The 15,720-nt window shown below is 50.2% G+C and overlaps 2 protein-coding genes across 2 annotated transcripts in view; one reads left to right on the forward strand and one right to left on the reverse strand.

Moving 5' to 3' along the window:
- LOC102769883 (cytochrome c oxidase assembly factor 6 homolog) overlaps positions 1-12,501 on the forward strand; it is a 14,106-nt gene extending 1,605 nt beyond the window's left edge. The window contains exons 3-4 of the mRNA XM_006761242.2: positions 3,333-3,450; positions 11,641-12,501. Coding sequence (XP_006761305.1) covers positions 3,333-3,428 — 96 coding nt within the window. The 3' untranslated portion in view covers positions 3,429-3,450; positions 11,641-12,501. The remainder of the gene's footprint in view (positions 1-3,332; positions 3,451-11,640) is intronic.
- Positions 4,026-15,720, reverse strand: part of TARBP1 (TAR (HIV-1) RNA binding protein 1) — a 37,528-nt gene continuing 25,833 nt past the window's right edge. Inside the window, exons 17-31 of the mRNA XM_015562327.1 lie at positions 15,584-15,716; positions 15,300-15,488; positions 14,388-14,578; positions 14,148-14,219; positions 13,284-13,404; positions 12,482-12,592; positions 11,034-11,183; positions 10,061-10,147; positions 9,443-9,639; positions 8,302-8,383; positions 6,431-6,602; positions 5,466-5,657; positions 5,176-5,300; positions 4,676-4,812; positions 4,026-4,380 (exon numbers count right to left, since the gene is read on the reverse strand). Of these exons, the coding sequence (XP_015417813.1) occupies positions 4,209-4,380; positions 4,676-4,812; positions 5,176-5,300; positions 5,466-5,657; positions 6,431-6,602; positions 8,302-8,383; positions 9,443-9,639; positions 10,061-10,147; positions 11,034-11,183; positions 12,482-12,592; positions 13,284-13,404; positions 14,148-14,219; positions 14,388-14,578; positions 15,300-15,488; positions 15,584-15,716 (2,131 nt within the window). The 3' untranslated portion in view covers positions 4,026-4,208. The remainder of the gene's footprint in view (positions 4,381-4,675; positions 4,813-5,175; positions 5,301-5,465; positions 5,658-6,430; positions 6,603-8,301; positions 8,384-9,442; positions 9,640-10,060; positions 10,148-11,033; positions 11,184-12,481; positions 12,593-13,283; positions 13,405-14,147; positions 14,220-14,387; positions 14,579-15,299; positions 15,489-15,583; positions 15,717-15,720) is intronic.

Below are 15,720 nucleotides of genomic sequence, written 5' to 3' on the forward strand. Positions count from 1 at the left end.
TTGGGGGCTGCGAGATGAGGTGCTGGCCTGGGCGTGTGGGCCCCCGCAGGGACCCGAGCAGCAGAGGGCACCCTGTGTGGTCAGCCAGGCCGTTGGCTGGCATCAGGCTGACCTTTGGGAAACGTCCCCTGACCCTCGAAGGATCATTGAAAAACAGAACGAAGACGTGAACGTGGCCCCCAAAACCCAACCCGCTAAACCGGGAGACTTCTCCCGGGGCTGCATGCGGGGCAGTGTTTCATCTGGGGCAGGAGGAGGCCCATTCATGGGCCTGGAGCTGCCCTCACAAACAATGCATGCCCAGGTGCCCCCCCAAATCACAGCGACCCAGACCCTCCATATAATGGAAATGTGCATGGGGCCGGTTCTTCCCCCAGGGCCTTCCTGACAGGTGTCCCCGCCCTGCCCTGCAGGTCCTTGGTGAGGGAGGGGCGGTGGGCGGGAAACACAGCATTGAGCCCATTGGCAATCCCGTATAAGTGGGGACGCGCCTTCGTTAATGCCTGGCCGGTGTGGCTCAGTGGTTGAGCGTCGACCTATGAATTGGGGTCACGGTTCGATTCCCGGTCAGGGCACATGCCGGGTTGTGGGCTCGATCCCCCGTGGGGGGCGTGCAGGAGGCAGCTGATCAGTGATTCTCTCCCTCTCCCTTCCTCTTTCTGAAATTAATTTAAAAAATAAAATGAGTGCTGTTGCTGCAACGCGGAGGTGGCAGCTGCAGCTCAGCGTGGAGGCCACGTGCTCTGTGCTGGTCAGGGCGGCCGCCTGGCGGGTCTGAACTGATGGGTCTGCTCTTTCACGCATGCGCCGCTCCCCGGCTCCCAGGCGGCTGGAGAACAGATCGCTTTAGAGGTGGGAGTGGCTTCAGGGTCTTCATGTCTCACACCTGGTTTTTGGAGCGGAGCCTGAGGCTCGAAGGAGACCACAGGGTGTGATGGAGGGCGGGTCCTGTTGGGGCCAGGCTGGGAGTGAACTCAGTGGACACAGGTGGCGTTGGGGGGACCCCGTTGTCCATAAAACCAGCAGGATGCACCCCCTCTCGTGGACTTACTAGGAAGATCCCATGTCTGACTTGGCATTTAAGCTGAAACCTGGCCTGTGTGGGGCTTGCTGATTGGATTAGATAATGAGTTAGGCCCCCAATTGCATTTCCGGTGATCCTCCTTAGGTCACTGAGAGAACTCCTGGCTTCAGTGGAGGTGAAAACTACGAGTTTGGGCTGACATCACACCTGAGTCCTTTTAGGGCCAGTGGTTCTCAACCTCCCGGCCCTTTAAATACAGCTCCTCATGTGGTGACCCAACCATAACATTATTTTCGTTGCTACTTCGTAACTGTCATGTTGCTACTGTTATGAATCGTCATGTAAATATCTGATCTGCAGGATGCTCTTAGGCGACCCCTGAGAAAGGGTTGTTCGACCGCCAAAGGGGTCTCGACCCACAGGTTGAGAACCGCTGCTTTAGGCTCTGATACCATTACTGACCATGTGTCCCTCCCTCTGATCCCCCCCAAATGTGAGCACCGAGCACAGCAGGGGACTGAGGACCGGAGGACCTGGCCCTGGAGGTGGGAGTGACGTAGGTGAAGAGTGGGGTGCTGGTGGGCCCCACCTTCACCCACCCCATTCTCCCAGGAGATCCCCGACAGTCTGGCCATCATGTGCCACGCAGGCTGCATGGAGGAATCAGGTGGGGATTTTAAAAACCAGTAGCTATGTCCCAGCCCTCGCCTATTTGTGGAAATGGAACCCAAACTTCTTTTAAAAGCACTGGGGCTCGCAGGTGTCTGGTGGATGAGCACGGTCGGGAATCGCTGGGCTGCCCGTGGTCAGCGCGCTGCAGGCCCCGACCCCCTCTGTCCTCTCCCGCCTGGGGCTGTGGACCCTCCCTGCCCTTGCTTTCAGGGCGGCTCTGGGCCCCCCGACCCCCACTGCCCTCTCCAGCCCGTGGCTGTGGACCCTCCCCCTGCTTTGGGGGCGGCGCTGTGCTCTGCATGGGTAGTTTGTACAGCCGGCCGGCGGCTTCTTTACTCTGCTCTCCGTCCACACACAGGCCGGTGCCACCGGAGGCCTCTCCCTCCGTCCCTGCGCCCTGGTCACAGCTAACAGGCTCCGCGCATCTCACACGCGTCACCTGCCATTTATCCTCCCAGTCCCCGCGACCACTGGGCCACACTGGCCAGGCCGTAGGTCTGGTATTGCCCAGTCCAGCTTGCTGATATTTTGTTGAGTATTTTCGCATCAAGGATATTGGCCTGTAATTTGGGGGGCGGGGGGGGTCATGTCTTTATCTGGTTTGGGTATCGGAGCAATGCTGGCTTCCTAGGATGAGGAGGAAGCATTCCTTCCTCTCTGATTGTTCTTGAAGTCGTTTAAGGATAGGGATTAATTCTTTAAATGTTTGGTGTTCATCTGTGAAGTCGTCTGGCCCCAGGCTTTTGTTTGCTGGGAGTTTTTGTGATTTCTGCTTTAATTTCATGACTAGTCAACAGTCTGTTCAGATTTTCTGTTTTTTCCTGGTTCAGTCCTGGGCGGTTATATGTTTCTAGAAAAACTGAATTTGTTGGCATCCTTAACGTTTTATATTTTCTGTGGTATCATTTGTCACTTCTCTCATTTATGATTTTATTTGGGGTCTTATTAATGGGTTTGGCTAAAGGTTTGTCAATTTTGAATTTTGTTTCTTTTCAAAGAGCCAGCTCTAAGTTTCATTGATCTTTTTCTGTTGTGGGGGGGTGTTGTGGGGGTGGTGGTTCTTTTTCTAGTTCCTTTAGTTGTAAGATTAGTTTGGGATTTTTCTTGTTTCTTGGGGTGTATAGCTATGAACTTCCCTCTTAGAACTGCTCTTACTGTATCTGTAAATTGTGAAAAGTTGTTCATTTGTCTCATGGTAGTTTTTTATTTCCTAATTGATTTTCATTGCTTATTCAAGTGCTCAGTAGGGTCTGTAACCCAAAAAGGTGACTTATTAGTCTACATCTTTTCCCAAGACGTTTATGCATCAATGCACTCCTGTGAAATGGTTCTAGACCAGCGGTTCTCAACCTGTGGGTTGCGACCCCTTTGGGGGTCAAACGCCCCTTTCACAGGGGTCGCCTAAGACCATCGGAAAACACATCTATCATTCCATATTGTGTTTGTGGTCACCACAGCATGAGGAACTGTATTAAAGGGTCGCGGCATGAGGAAGGTTGAGAACCACTGGTCCAGAATATAAATGACTCGGGTCACTTACACAATTTATATTGAATAATCTGTTCCATTAAATCCGTGCTGTTGTTTACCCGAGCTGCATAACCTGACCTTATTTCAAACCCCTTTTTCTCAACAGATAAAGTATTTTGACAAAAGAAGAGACTACTTAAAATTTAAAGAGAAATTTGAAGCAGGACAGTTCCAGCCTCCAAACACCTCTGCCAAGTCCTAGGCTGCCCTGGCCTCTCCGAAAGGTAGACTCTTCTTTCTGGACATTTCCCAGTGCCCCTTGGACTGTGGGAGCTGGTAGACATCAGTGCTTCGCATATGTGACTTAATAATGAAAGTGATCAGACAGTGGAGAATTGAAAGAATGGTATGAAACATGCTCAGTTTTAATTTAGTAAGAAATCTATTTTAAGAAGAAAATTAAAGCCTATTTTAAAAATACATTTACCTATTTTTTTGGTTAGAGGATGGCATTAGGCAAATATTGTAGATACTGAAAAAACAGGTTGTCATATGTATCCTAGGAGTGACCATTTTAATAGCAGCACACACCAAAAAATGGTGAGTGGAAGAACTTAAACTAGACAGCTAAAATGAGACTGTCTACAAACAGCTTAGCTAATATATTCAGTGTTGGCACAAGGAATGATTTTTCCCAAAAATCAGTAACAAGGTAAGGCTGTCCTCTCTCACTTCTATTCACTACTACACTGGATTCCTACCTACTTCACTAAGAAAAAGTTTCTAGGAAAGAAATGATCTTTTAAAACTATAGTTTTATCTCCACGATTGCTTAAAACATTTTACTAAAGAAGCAATACAATTTAGCTAAATATGTTTATTAAAGAGGACAACACATAATATGTTTAAGGCACATGAAAAAATTTGGCATTAAGTTATAAGGAAAAAACACATTATTTCAGTAAATTCAGAATTTGTTTCATTTTTCCAAATACTTTTGAACTGTTTGAATAGCACCGACAGCTCTCAGCGTGCGGGGACCTCACGCCTGGGCGCCCCCTCGCCGGCGCAGCTGCTGCTGGCGGGCGTATTCCCAGATGAGCAGGGCTCCACTCACGTGGACGTTGAGCGAGCGGGTGATGCCCTGTTGAGGGATCTCCACACACACGTCCAGCTGCTGGATCAAGTTGGCAGGGATCCCTTCACGCTCATTTCTGGTGAAAAGGGGAGAAGAAAGGTCACTTTCCTTGTAATAACCGGTATTTTCTCAGGCATTCTGAATGTTAACACTCTGAATGTCTGAGAAAATGCCGGTTAATGGGAGAAAGGAAAATGAGAACAAAAAGCATATGGGGCAATCCTGTGGTCCCCTGAGCACCCCACAGGTGAAATGAAGTGAAAGGTAGGGGGGCTTTCCATGAGCACCAGGTGGTGTCAGGTGCCGTGTGAGGGTCCGATAAACTACGGTTTCTGAACCATCTTCTGGCTGAGCTGCGAGGAGGTTCTCACCCCAGCAGCAGCAGCGACCTCTCCGGGAAGCAGTACTGGGTCAGGGCCGTGCTCCGGGCCGTCTGCTCCACACCGATGACCGTGTAGCCCTCCGCCTGCTTCTGCCGCAGGTAGCCCGCCAGCTGCGGTGGCTTTACCTTCACACCATTTAAAAGAGCAGAAAGTCAGTCATTCAGTCACGGCCCTGCTAAGAGTAAAATCAGAGTTTAAAAACTGACTAAACTGAGCTTACGTCTTTTAAAAAAGATTATACACTATAAACAAGAACTCCCCAACAGCATAGAAATGTATGAAAATGATTCCTATACCAGCAAGGCATGTTTTCCTGAAAGGAATCCTACATGATTGATTTCTAAAAACAGTCACGTGGCAGATGATGAACCGAACAGCATTGGGCCGCATTTTACTTTAGTGTTAAAGGCCCCAGCCTTTAACTGTAAATTCCTGCAAAGGGGCCGATACACGAAGATGGAGAACTACAGTGAGTTGCTGCCACCCACCTCCACCAGAGGCAGCCACTGCTCCGCGGAGACGCTGAGCTGCTGGAACTGCTTGTCCCCGACGCACTGAAGGCTGCCGACCACCAGCGCTGCCGCCCCGAACACCTCGCAGGTGCGGCACAGGCCTGCGGGGCAAGCGGGCATCACCGTCCGCAGCACGAGGCTGAGCGCACTGTCCCCCGCCCCGCGGCCTCCCCCAGCGGGTCACGCCTGGAAGGCAGCCCACACGGCCGTGCGCTGACTGGCCACTGGCAGGACAGAGTCTAAGCGAGCCCCCGACCCACGGTTACCTCCCAAGTTGGTGGGCTTGTCGATGAGGGAGGCCACGACGATCAGGCGGCCGATGGCCTTGCCGAGCCTGGCAGCGCGATCCTGAAAGGCCAGCTCCAGGTCGGCGTCGGGAGCAGCGTGTCTCCACGGGATCACCTTCTTCTGAACGTCAGTCCACTCGGATCGGTTGTCTGCTTCTCCCGAGTGAGAGCCTGGGCAGGAAAGAAGAATCCCCTACGGCAGCCAGTCCCCCACATTCTGCACATATCACGTCACTGCGAGAGCCACAGGGGAAGCAGTTCACGAAAGGACAGGACAGTAACGACGTGCGAGGATGACGGTGGGTGAGTCCAGCTGGGAGGCATGGAGTGTAAAGAGCTACGGAGTGTCCCGCGCCGGGAGAGCCAGGCAGAGGGAGACCTGAAGTTCAGCGAGGCCGTGGCTAGGGGTTAGGGGTTCGGAAGGAGAACGCAGACCTCGGCACGCAGCTGTTGGGGTCAGTGGTGGCTTTAAAATGGTGGGGCTCGGCCCGTGGATGGCTCAGGGCAGCGTGGCTGAGGGCGAGCAGCGGGAGGTGGTCCTAAGGGAGCCGGGGAGGAAGGCGATGGGAAGTGGTGGCCAACCAGCGAGGCCTAGAACCAAGCTCTCTGCTTCACTCTTAAACGGGGCAAGAAATTCCGTAATTTGGCCCCTTTTAAAATCTATATTTTACAGAAATATATAGTGGGAAACTGAATATGAACGATATTTCAGAGTAACATATAAGGAAGCAGACGAGGTTCCTGGCTTTTCATAGCGAAGCTCAGGCCCCTGAAAGTACCGTCAGTTACACCACTTTCCACCGCCTCTTCCCCACGGGGAGCCTCGTGAAAGAGCTTTTATCAGCCGCCTGCTGTCACTGCAGCCACGGCCTGAGCAGGCCGCAGTGGGACAGGGGAACCATGGCCTGAGGGGGCCGCGGTGGGACAGGGGAACACTCTCTCACCTGCGTCCTGCTGAGCCCAGTCCCCCGGCCTCAGCTCGCGCAGCTGCGTCGCAGAAAGGTAGCGATGAGCCCCTGCCCCTGAGGGAAGGTCCGTGAACTTGGCGAACTTGTCGATGGCGATCCACTCCTCTTCAACAAGGCCTGCAAGGCGCGGAAGGATGTGAAATATGGTCTGAAAGAAAAGTGTAAAATCTAAACGTTCCCCCTTAAAAACAAAAAGAGCAAAGAAATACATGAATGTTTAAAGTACAACCTATTCTTACGTATTTTCCCAAACTATCCTGTCCGGTCAATTACCTACTTTCTGTCTTGTAGCAACTGCCTATGTGTCTGACCGGCTTTCCTCAGAACCTGGTGAGCAGCGGGTCTCGCACGTGGGTCCCTAATGCGCTAACAGCCACGGCTCTGCACCGGGCAGAGCGCCTGGAGTCAGTGCTGGTGCTGGGCAGCATGTGGACACGTGCTGCTGACTGACCACCACCTTCTCCATAAGCAACAGGTCAAGCTTCTTGGTGCCAAATCCCCCCTTTCACCACCACCAGCTAAGCCATTGAGCCCCCCTTGGCTTCCACCTCCTCGTTGTAAAGTGTGGATAAATGGGGTTAAAACAGCTCATGGAAAGTGTTTGTAAACTGCGCAGTGGAAACAGTTTAGTCATCACGTAAACAGTCCTTTCTTTTTCTTACCTATGAGATCTGAGAACCAGGAAATCACCAAAGGTCAAAGGCCAGGAGAAGCGGAAGCACAGGTAATAGGCAAGTTTAAAATGAAACAGTAAGTTTAGATCAACATGCAAGTCTTCATAAAAGTCTTTAGAATGAATATGGTTTTCTTCATGCAACATCTGTGTACATTTAAATTAGCATCATGATTGCAACTAGATAGTAAGCGGGTACCAATATGGCTACACATGTACGAGACGGAGTCTGACACAGAGTTAGGGTTCCTACCGGGAGTTGGAAGTGAAATACACAACACGAGGGGGAGGCCATCCAAGGCAGGAAAGAGGAAAGCCAGGACTTACTCCCGCGGGAACACTGAGCAGCAGGTGGGCAGGTGGACGTAACCTAAGAGGCACTAAAGACCCTGCAGGAGGAGGCAGGCATAGCGCCTGCGCACGCGGACAGAGCAGAGCCGGTGAAGTATCTGAAAACCCTGGACAGTTTCTGCTGTGACGTCACAGACAGCAGTTCACGTCCTGTGACGACCACCACAGCGCAGAGCTGTAGCTTTTTAAAGCGCGGGGTGTCAGTGACCCACCAGAGTAGTTCACTGTGCACAGCAGCTGAGACGTCCAAGTTCTTTTGAGGAAAAGTAATGCCGTTTCTACAAGGTTTAGTCACTTAGATATCAAGCTGATTGACTGACTAGTTGTAATAGACCTGCCTGTGGTTCTTGAAGTTCATTACATGAGCACATTCGGGAGGCGGGGTATCACCTGCTATGCAGGTCCAGTCCCCAGGACCTAGACAAGGTGATTAACAAGAGTCCATCTTGTTCTTTTAACAATGGGCTTCGTGACCACAGAATCCCACCTGCATAAGTGTGCTCACTCCCTGCCTGTTAGTGTCAGAACAGGTTTCTGTTGAGTTAAACACTGCCCTTCCCGTGTGTACAGCCTGACTACCTGAGAGAGATAGAGACAGTGACAGTGACTAGCAGGCTCACTGCGGAGGCGTGGAATGAGGCAGCTCGTCTGCACACAGTGCCGCAAACGCAGAGCTTCACAGCGTGAAGGGGAAGCAGGTGAGGGGGAGAGTGAGCCAGTCGTCACCCTTCAACGACGACGACGGCAAAGGAAGCGTCAGGACTGACGACGGCAAAGGAAGCGTCAGGACTAACGACAAGAGCATTCGCGGGACGGCGCTCACCTCCAGGCAGTAGTCCTGAAGCGGGTGAAACGCTGCAAAGAAGAAATGGTCTTGGATGCGCTGCCAGTTCCTCTTGGCGTTCCTGAGGGTGGAAAACACCGTGAGGCACGGGCAAGGGAGGGGAATCAGACTCCTTCCTGCTTACCTACCGCAGGGTTTAGAATGGAGGGAAAAGTGTGTGTTTTATTCTAAGGCCTATACACCTCGATCTCCAAGGTCAACACACTTTAGAAACTGACACTGCGTTTGACCTTCTGAAATGAGATGCAGAACAAGTCATATGACGCACAAGAATTGGACCCAGGTCTGCAATGACATGTGGGGGTCACTCTGGGGTGCAGAGTCCTGAGTTCCAACCGAGGTGACGGGCACCTGACAACAGGAAACACCTGGAGTGCCTGGCAGACGCCGGGCGAGGGGCTCTGAGAGGGAGCAGTGTGAGGGGTTTGGGGGGACCCCTCAGTCTCTGGCATAAACTGCTAAGGAGAGAAAAGTGTCGCCCAAGTCCCTTTTTCTGCTCTGAAGACTCAGCCAAACTGGTACCAACTCGCACAGACCACAGGTTTCCGTGAGCAGGTCTGGGGTTCCTGGCGCACCTGTCACGGTGGAGGGGGTTCTCGTCTGACCAGGCGAAGCGCTGACTCAGCGCCCTGTCTGTGCTGCAGGCTGACCTAGTCGGGCAGAGGCCCAACAACATGGCACCGATTCCATCCCCATTCCGGGCGCCCCGTTTGCTGCGTCCAGCCTCTGCACTGGCTTATGTAAAGCAGTGAGAGCGCTGAGGGTGCGGAGAGACCTTTCCGTGGACCCCTGCGGCCTGGGCCTCGGCGCTGTGAGCCCTGGCACGCCTGGTGGTCGGTCAGTGATGATACCGCAGTGAGACACCGCCTTAGACACGGCAGAAGCGATGCCTCCCCTGAGGGGCTTTGTAACACCCCGCTCACGCGCCCCTCCATCCACAGGCGCAGTTCTACAAGGTCAGGGGAGCCACCAGCAGTCCGAACTGCAACTACACCGCACAGCTAACGGCCGCGCAGCTCTGCCACCCGGCTCTGCGCTCCCACGTGGCCTCAGCCGAGGGCGCCGCCTATAGCCGTCCCACCTCTCCCACCTCCCCGGAGGGCTGCCGACGTGTGCTTACCCCGCTCCCGGCGTGCTCTCCACCTGACTGAGGCTGGACTCGATCACGGACGCCAGAGCGTCCAGCTCCCCCATCTGCAGCGTCTTACACATGCCCCAGGCTTTGCTCAGCGCCACCAGCGCGTACAGGCGGACACTGAAGTTGTGGCTGAAGCCCCACTGCAGCGCGATGACAAGGGCCTGCTTCAGAGCCAGCCTCTGCATAGAGAGGAATCACTTCTTCAGTGGCCAGCAGCCGTGGCTGGGTGACCGCAGGGAGACCCATCACTGCGTCCCCAACGGGCTCCGGGCTCCCCACCCTCCTCCCGAGACAGATGGACGTGCTGGCACGTGGTCCCCAGAGGCAGATCCCATGACCCCGCGGTACTCCCCACCCTCCAGCACGTGTGCAAATTAAAATAACTTAGGGTCCTATCTATACCACGTGCTAACTTGACGGTCAAGGCAAAGACCCAACAATATGGTAGAGTGCCCGCCCGATGGGCTTGTAGCCAGCTGGACTCACTGGGAGAAGTTGCAGAAGACATAAGGAATACGTTACACTTTCAAAAACTAGGACAAATATTAAAAGTTCTATTTTGACAGTTAAGTTTAAACTCTTCTTACAATTTAAACTCACCTTTTCTGGCAGGTTTTGAGTAATGATGTCCAAATGTGACAAAACCGATAAGAACGTACAAATGCTCGTTTTAAGGTGTTCTTCACCCTGAAAAAAAATCGGATAAACCGTGATTCAAGGCTTCTGTGCCATGTGACACTGCGGGGCCAGCAGGGGGCAGTCTCTCCCTTCACAGCTGCAGCCCAGGTGCAGAACCAAATGCCAATACATGGCAACCAGCCAGCTGCGAGGCAGGGACTCAGTGTGGAAATCGGACTCTCAGGAGCCTGACTGTGACCGTGAGGGGGTGACTGCAGGAGGGACAGAGCTCGGGAGGCAGCTCCATATACAGAGGGTGGACACGAGTTACTTTAGCAGCCGTGGGGGCATCTGGTGAAGAAGAGACCGAGTACGGCCGACTGAGAGCAGAGGCCTGCACCGTAACCCATCACGATCCTGTATCAACTCCTTAGAGATGATTCGGATGCAGGAAATGCTGGGGGGGGGGGGGGGGGGGAATTAGAGAGAAGTCCAAGGAAAATGAGCAAGGACATGATAAAAATGGAATAAACTGACGTCTGTTCCCAGCTGGGTGAGAGAGAAACCCTGAAGATTCTCATTAAAGCTGCGACTTCGGTGATGTCTAAAATTTACCCACTGGAAATGTCTTTAAAGTGTAAGGAGTACACTTAATTCTTCATTATTCTTATTTCTAAGATCAGATACCACTTGGTAAGTAAGACTGCAGCACTGACCTATTTCCCTTCTTACTAACAAAAGCCTTTCCATCGTTTTCTGTTCGAGCAGACGAGCTCTCAGGGTGAGCCAGGCATGTCTGTCTCTTCAGTTAATTCCAAACACAACCCAGGATGTCAACACATTGGGCCAGGGCAACTGAGAGTGAAGCAGCAACTAATGGAAGTGAAACAGTCTCCCAGCACAGGCCACATCTTTTGTTAGTTCAAAAAAATGGGAAGAAATCTCCTTTACTTACACAAGAAAAACAATCCCAGAACTTGGGAAGAAACTGAGGAAATTTGTGAAGAATCAGTATAATAATCCATTCGATGTAATACTTGATGGATGCTTGGTTGTTGATGAAACCAGCCTGAAAGATCTTGTCAATGATTCTATTCAAGAAATTCTGAGAAAAATAAAATTAAATTGTGTTATGGCTACTAATGGTCTTAAATTTATTTTTACTGAAATATAACTAACATATAACAATGTATAAATTTAAGGGATAAAAATGTTGACTCGATGCATTGACATATCACAATACGATTACCACCGTGTCATTGACTAACAACTCTATCACATCACATAATTATTTCTTTTTTTGTGGTAGGAACAATTAAGAACTAGTCTTTTAGCAACTCTGAAACTGGTTATTAATTTTAACCTTAAAAATGCACTAAAAAATACTGCTAAAAAAACACAGCTTAAAGTCTCATTGTAAGTAACTCTTGGATCCACCACTCTGCAAACAATGGCCTTAAAAACTGTTGACAGACATAATAATGAGGCACTTTTACTGACAGTTCACGTTTTACTTGGACATCCATCTGTGAGGAAGGTTTTTATTCTCGGTATTTTTACAGGGAACAGAAAAGATTCAGGAAGGGTAAGTGACTGTCTCCAAGCCATACATCCGGTAAGCGGCCGGACTGAGATCAAGATGTGACGAGATGCCCAAGTCAGCGGGCGGCAGACGGGGCCCAGCGGGAGCAGGCCGGCCCCCATCTCCTTGGACAACTGCCCATCCGCCTGCCCCACAGCTGCCCAGTTCTGGGCGAGACTCTGACCCCACAGTCCTCCCCCGCGCCCCATCCTTCTCTTCAGAACCGCACTTCCTGCGGGTAACTGAACGTTGCTCAGTAGCAGGTAGAAAGCATCATCTCCTCGTGTAAATGTATGTATTATGTGTATTTATTTTAAAGAAGAATGTATCTTTTAAGAGCAGAAAAGCTCATTTCAGCCCCCGTGTTGGGCTGTAAAGTGGAGCGTGCGTCTGGGTTAGACCTGGTTTGGTCCCACCTTCACTGGTCACTACTTCCTAGACGCCGCCACCGTGGTGTCCGCAGTACGGAGCCCACAGCAGGCACCCTCCACGCAACCAGCTGCCGAGGATCGGGGGCTGGCGGGCTCTCTAACCAAGTGGCATATGAAACTTTAAACATTACAGCATCACATTAAAGTACGGAAGGGAAGAATCGTCACTGGGTCAGGTAACCAGTTTCTGGCTTATTTCCACAATCCCTAACTGCCTTCGCATTCTTCGTTAAAGAGTGTTCTGAGTGACTTCACTTTTAAGAACTGAAGTATATGTAAGTGCTAAGCAGATTACTTCCTCGTTTTCAAAGAGCAACATGACAGCCTCCACTGCACAGTTTATTCACACGGAGCCCTTATGCTAAAGGTACAACTGCAGGGACCACTCACCTGGTCGAAGTGGGGGAAAAGCACGAGCAGGATCTGCCACACTCGGTTTTGCACTCGGTGCTGCTGGGAGTTCACGTAGCATCGCGTCCTGGACGAGGACACCAGTGCCTCCTGGGTGGGGGTCAACATGGGATCACCCGCTGAATCTGTGGCTGATGAAACATCAACCACAGCTTCAAACTCAGCCCCTGGCTCTCCAACCGGCAGGAAGGACAAGAGGACACTTGTTTAGTTTCCTTTCACGACAATGCATTTTGTACTTGACTCGTCTGCTTTTAAAACCAGAAAGGAGCCATGTCAGTGTCCAGCACACAGTCTTTGAGAAGCCTCCTTCCTCCTCTGTGGCTGGTGAAGGGGGAGACAGATACTGGACATGGTTCTCAAGGCACCAATTCCTGCACAATCCCTCCTGCAGACAGTGCGGTGCTCATCATAAATAATTCTGCAGGTTCAAAAAATACATTCTTTGCATTATGGCAGCTTCTAGCCATAATTTTTAGCGTTTTACTCTATTTCTTACATAAAACAATGGACGGATACATCACACTAAACCTAACTGGTTTTGACTGGTTCCGGAAAACACACGGAGGGAAGGTTAGAGTACAGGAAACATTGTTCTCAAAAGCAACTTGAGATGGACAATCACAGATTTAACTAGAAATATGGAACATAAATCTCAGGGGTTTTTTGATAAAAATATTTAGAAACATTTTGTCAACAAAAAGAGCAAATACTGGATTTTGACGTGTTAACTATACAAAAACAAAGATGCTTTAAAGTAACAAAAACCAAACACATTTACTTTCTCTAACAGCTTGATGGCAAGGTCTTCCATAAACGCCTTATGGGACGCACTGGAGGCATCTAACAAGCACAGGAATTTGACAGCACAAACTCTGACATAGTGGTCCTCTCTTTTGGTACTAAAAGTGTGAGATGATAGTCTGTGTTAACACATGTTCACAACATAAAAGTACCTCAATTATTAGCTTCAAGACAACATAACAAATGTCAAAGCCTCCCCAAGGTCTCTCAAACTACGTGGGCCCACACTTGAGGGCAGTGCTCTGTAACTCAGGACGGACAGTGGAAGGTAACAGATGGATGGGTCACTGAGTGCCTGTGCAGGAAGTCACACGCACAGCGGTCCTGGGCCGGCAATACCTCGTCTGTGGACAAAACAGGTCAGAGCTCATGGAGCTCTTCCTGAGTGAGGACCATGAACAGCTCTGTCCACTCGGGGGCAAGACTCCGCCTCCCATGCCGCAGTGGCTCCTCCGTCCTACCCCAGCATGTTCTCTATGTGAAGGGCAAACTATATCCCAGCACGTTCAGTGTCCGAATGTGGGAAGATAAAATAAGTGGAACTGTCGCCCAGCCCGGGTGGCTCAGTGGTTGAGCATCAACCTAGGAACCAGGAGGTCATAGTTCAATTCCCAGTCAGGGCACATGCCCGGGTTGTGGGCTCATCTCCAGTGGGGAGCCTGCAGGAGGCAGCCCATCAATGATTCTCATCACTGATTCTTCTACCTCTCTCTCCCTCTCCCGTCCTCTCTGGAATCAATAACAATATATTTTAAAAAATTTAACAAGCACAGAATGCTTCTCATGTGATGTTAAATTGTGAATATCCTATTCATAAGATGTGAGAAATCCTCATACTTACTTTTCAATAACAACATTTGCCGCACAATCATGTCCAAGATTTTCAATAAAGGTCTGTACGTCCTGAATGAGTCTTCCCATAAAAAACAAAGAACATGTTTTAGACAGAAAAAAAAAATTAAGGTCCCAAATTTAAATGAGCTAAAACTTTGTATTCCGCTCATTGAAAGCCTCAAATAAAAACAAGCCTGCCCATGTAGGTACTTAATGTGAGGACAGGCTGAAATAATGACAGCTTTACCTCTGATCCCGCCTAAACACAGTTCCAAACACACAAGCCTCCAGGAGCAGCTCGCTGTAATCGGCAGCATTTGAAAAAGACCCCTGGGACACGTCTGGAGCAGGAACTACCCACGACTGGCAGCAGTGAGTTATCAGTATATTGAAGACTCCGGTTTTTACAGCCGACATTTCAATCATCTGGTGCATAATCTGAAATGAAAAACAATGGTCATTGTACCCTTGGACCAAGTTAGTTGTTTTGTTTCCAAAAAATTACTGTTGCTAGAAACTGGGAATGGCTTCAAATGGTAGGTCCCACATAAGCATGGACAGTCAAAAAATTAAAAATTCTTTATCATTAGAACTTTGCAAGATGCTCAGCAATCACAGACTACACATTTTCATTTCTCAGTAAAAAGATGTCACTGGTGGTGAATTCACCTAGAGCAGTGACGGCGAACCTTTTGAGCTCGACGTGTCAGCATTTTGAAAAGCCCTAACTTAACTCTGGTGCCGTGTCACATATAGAAATGTTTTGATATTTGCAACCATAGTAAAACAAAGACTTATATTTTTGATATTTATTTTATATATTTAAATGCCATTTAACAAAGAAAAATCAACCAAAAAAATGATTTTGCGTGTCACCTCTGACACGCGTGTCATAGGTTCGCCATCACTGACCTAGAACTTTCCACAGGAAGCACCATCCACAGAGAGAAAAGGAGGGAAAAATACCTCCCCCCACACAGTTTTGGCTTCTCTGCATTTTGTCAGTGGCCTCCCTTCCCGAGTCAGCAAAGCCCTGGGCCCCACGGTGTGTGCGGGGCCAGGAAAGGGCTGAGCTGAGCAGGGCTGGCAGGTCATATGCTTCAGGGTGGTTAAGATGGGAAGTTTTATGTATTTTTTACCCCAATAAAAAGAAAGTTACCTCTTTTATTTTGAAATATGCCTGGCCCTTGGTTTTTGCAGCAATGGTAAGAACTTTGGGATCAAAAACAAACTGAACAAAAGCTTTTAAGTTGGACCAGAACACCAGCTGAGTGTTGCTTAGAGTCGATATAATTTTCCAAGCCACGTCAAAGGCCTCTATGCAGACTGACTCAGAGGAGGCCAGAAGCTGGTAAGGAAAGAAAAAGAAATACATGACCATCACGAAGCTTCAGGAACGGTATCAGCCTAGTCATTCCCTAACCCCTGGCTCACTGTCCCTACCTGGGGAACCAGCAGTTTCATGCAGCGAAACACAGGCAAAACGCGATCGGAGGGGAGGACCGCGAGGGCGGCGAGCGCAGCCTGCAGGGTCCGCGCTGGCGTCTGAAGGGCGGGCAGCACGGGGTCCAGGGGCCCGC

The sequence above is a fragment of the Myotis davidii genome, unplaced genomic scaffold (genome assembly GCF_000327345.1).
Source record: "Myotis davidii unplaced genomic scaffold, ASM32734v1 scaffold174, whole genome shotgun sequence".
Classification (NCBI taxonomy): domain Eukaryota; kingdom Metazoa; phylum Chordata; class Mammalia; order Chiroptera; family Vespertilionidae; genus Myotis; species Myotis davidii.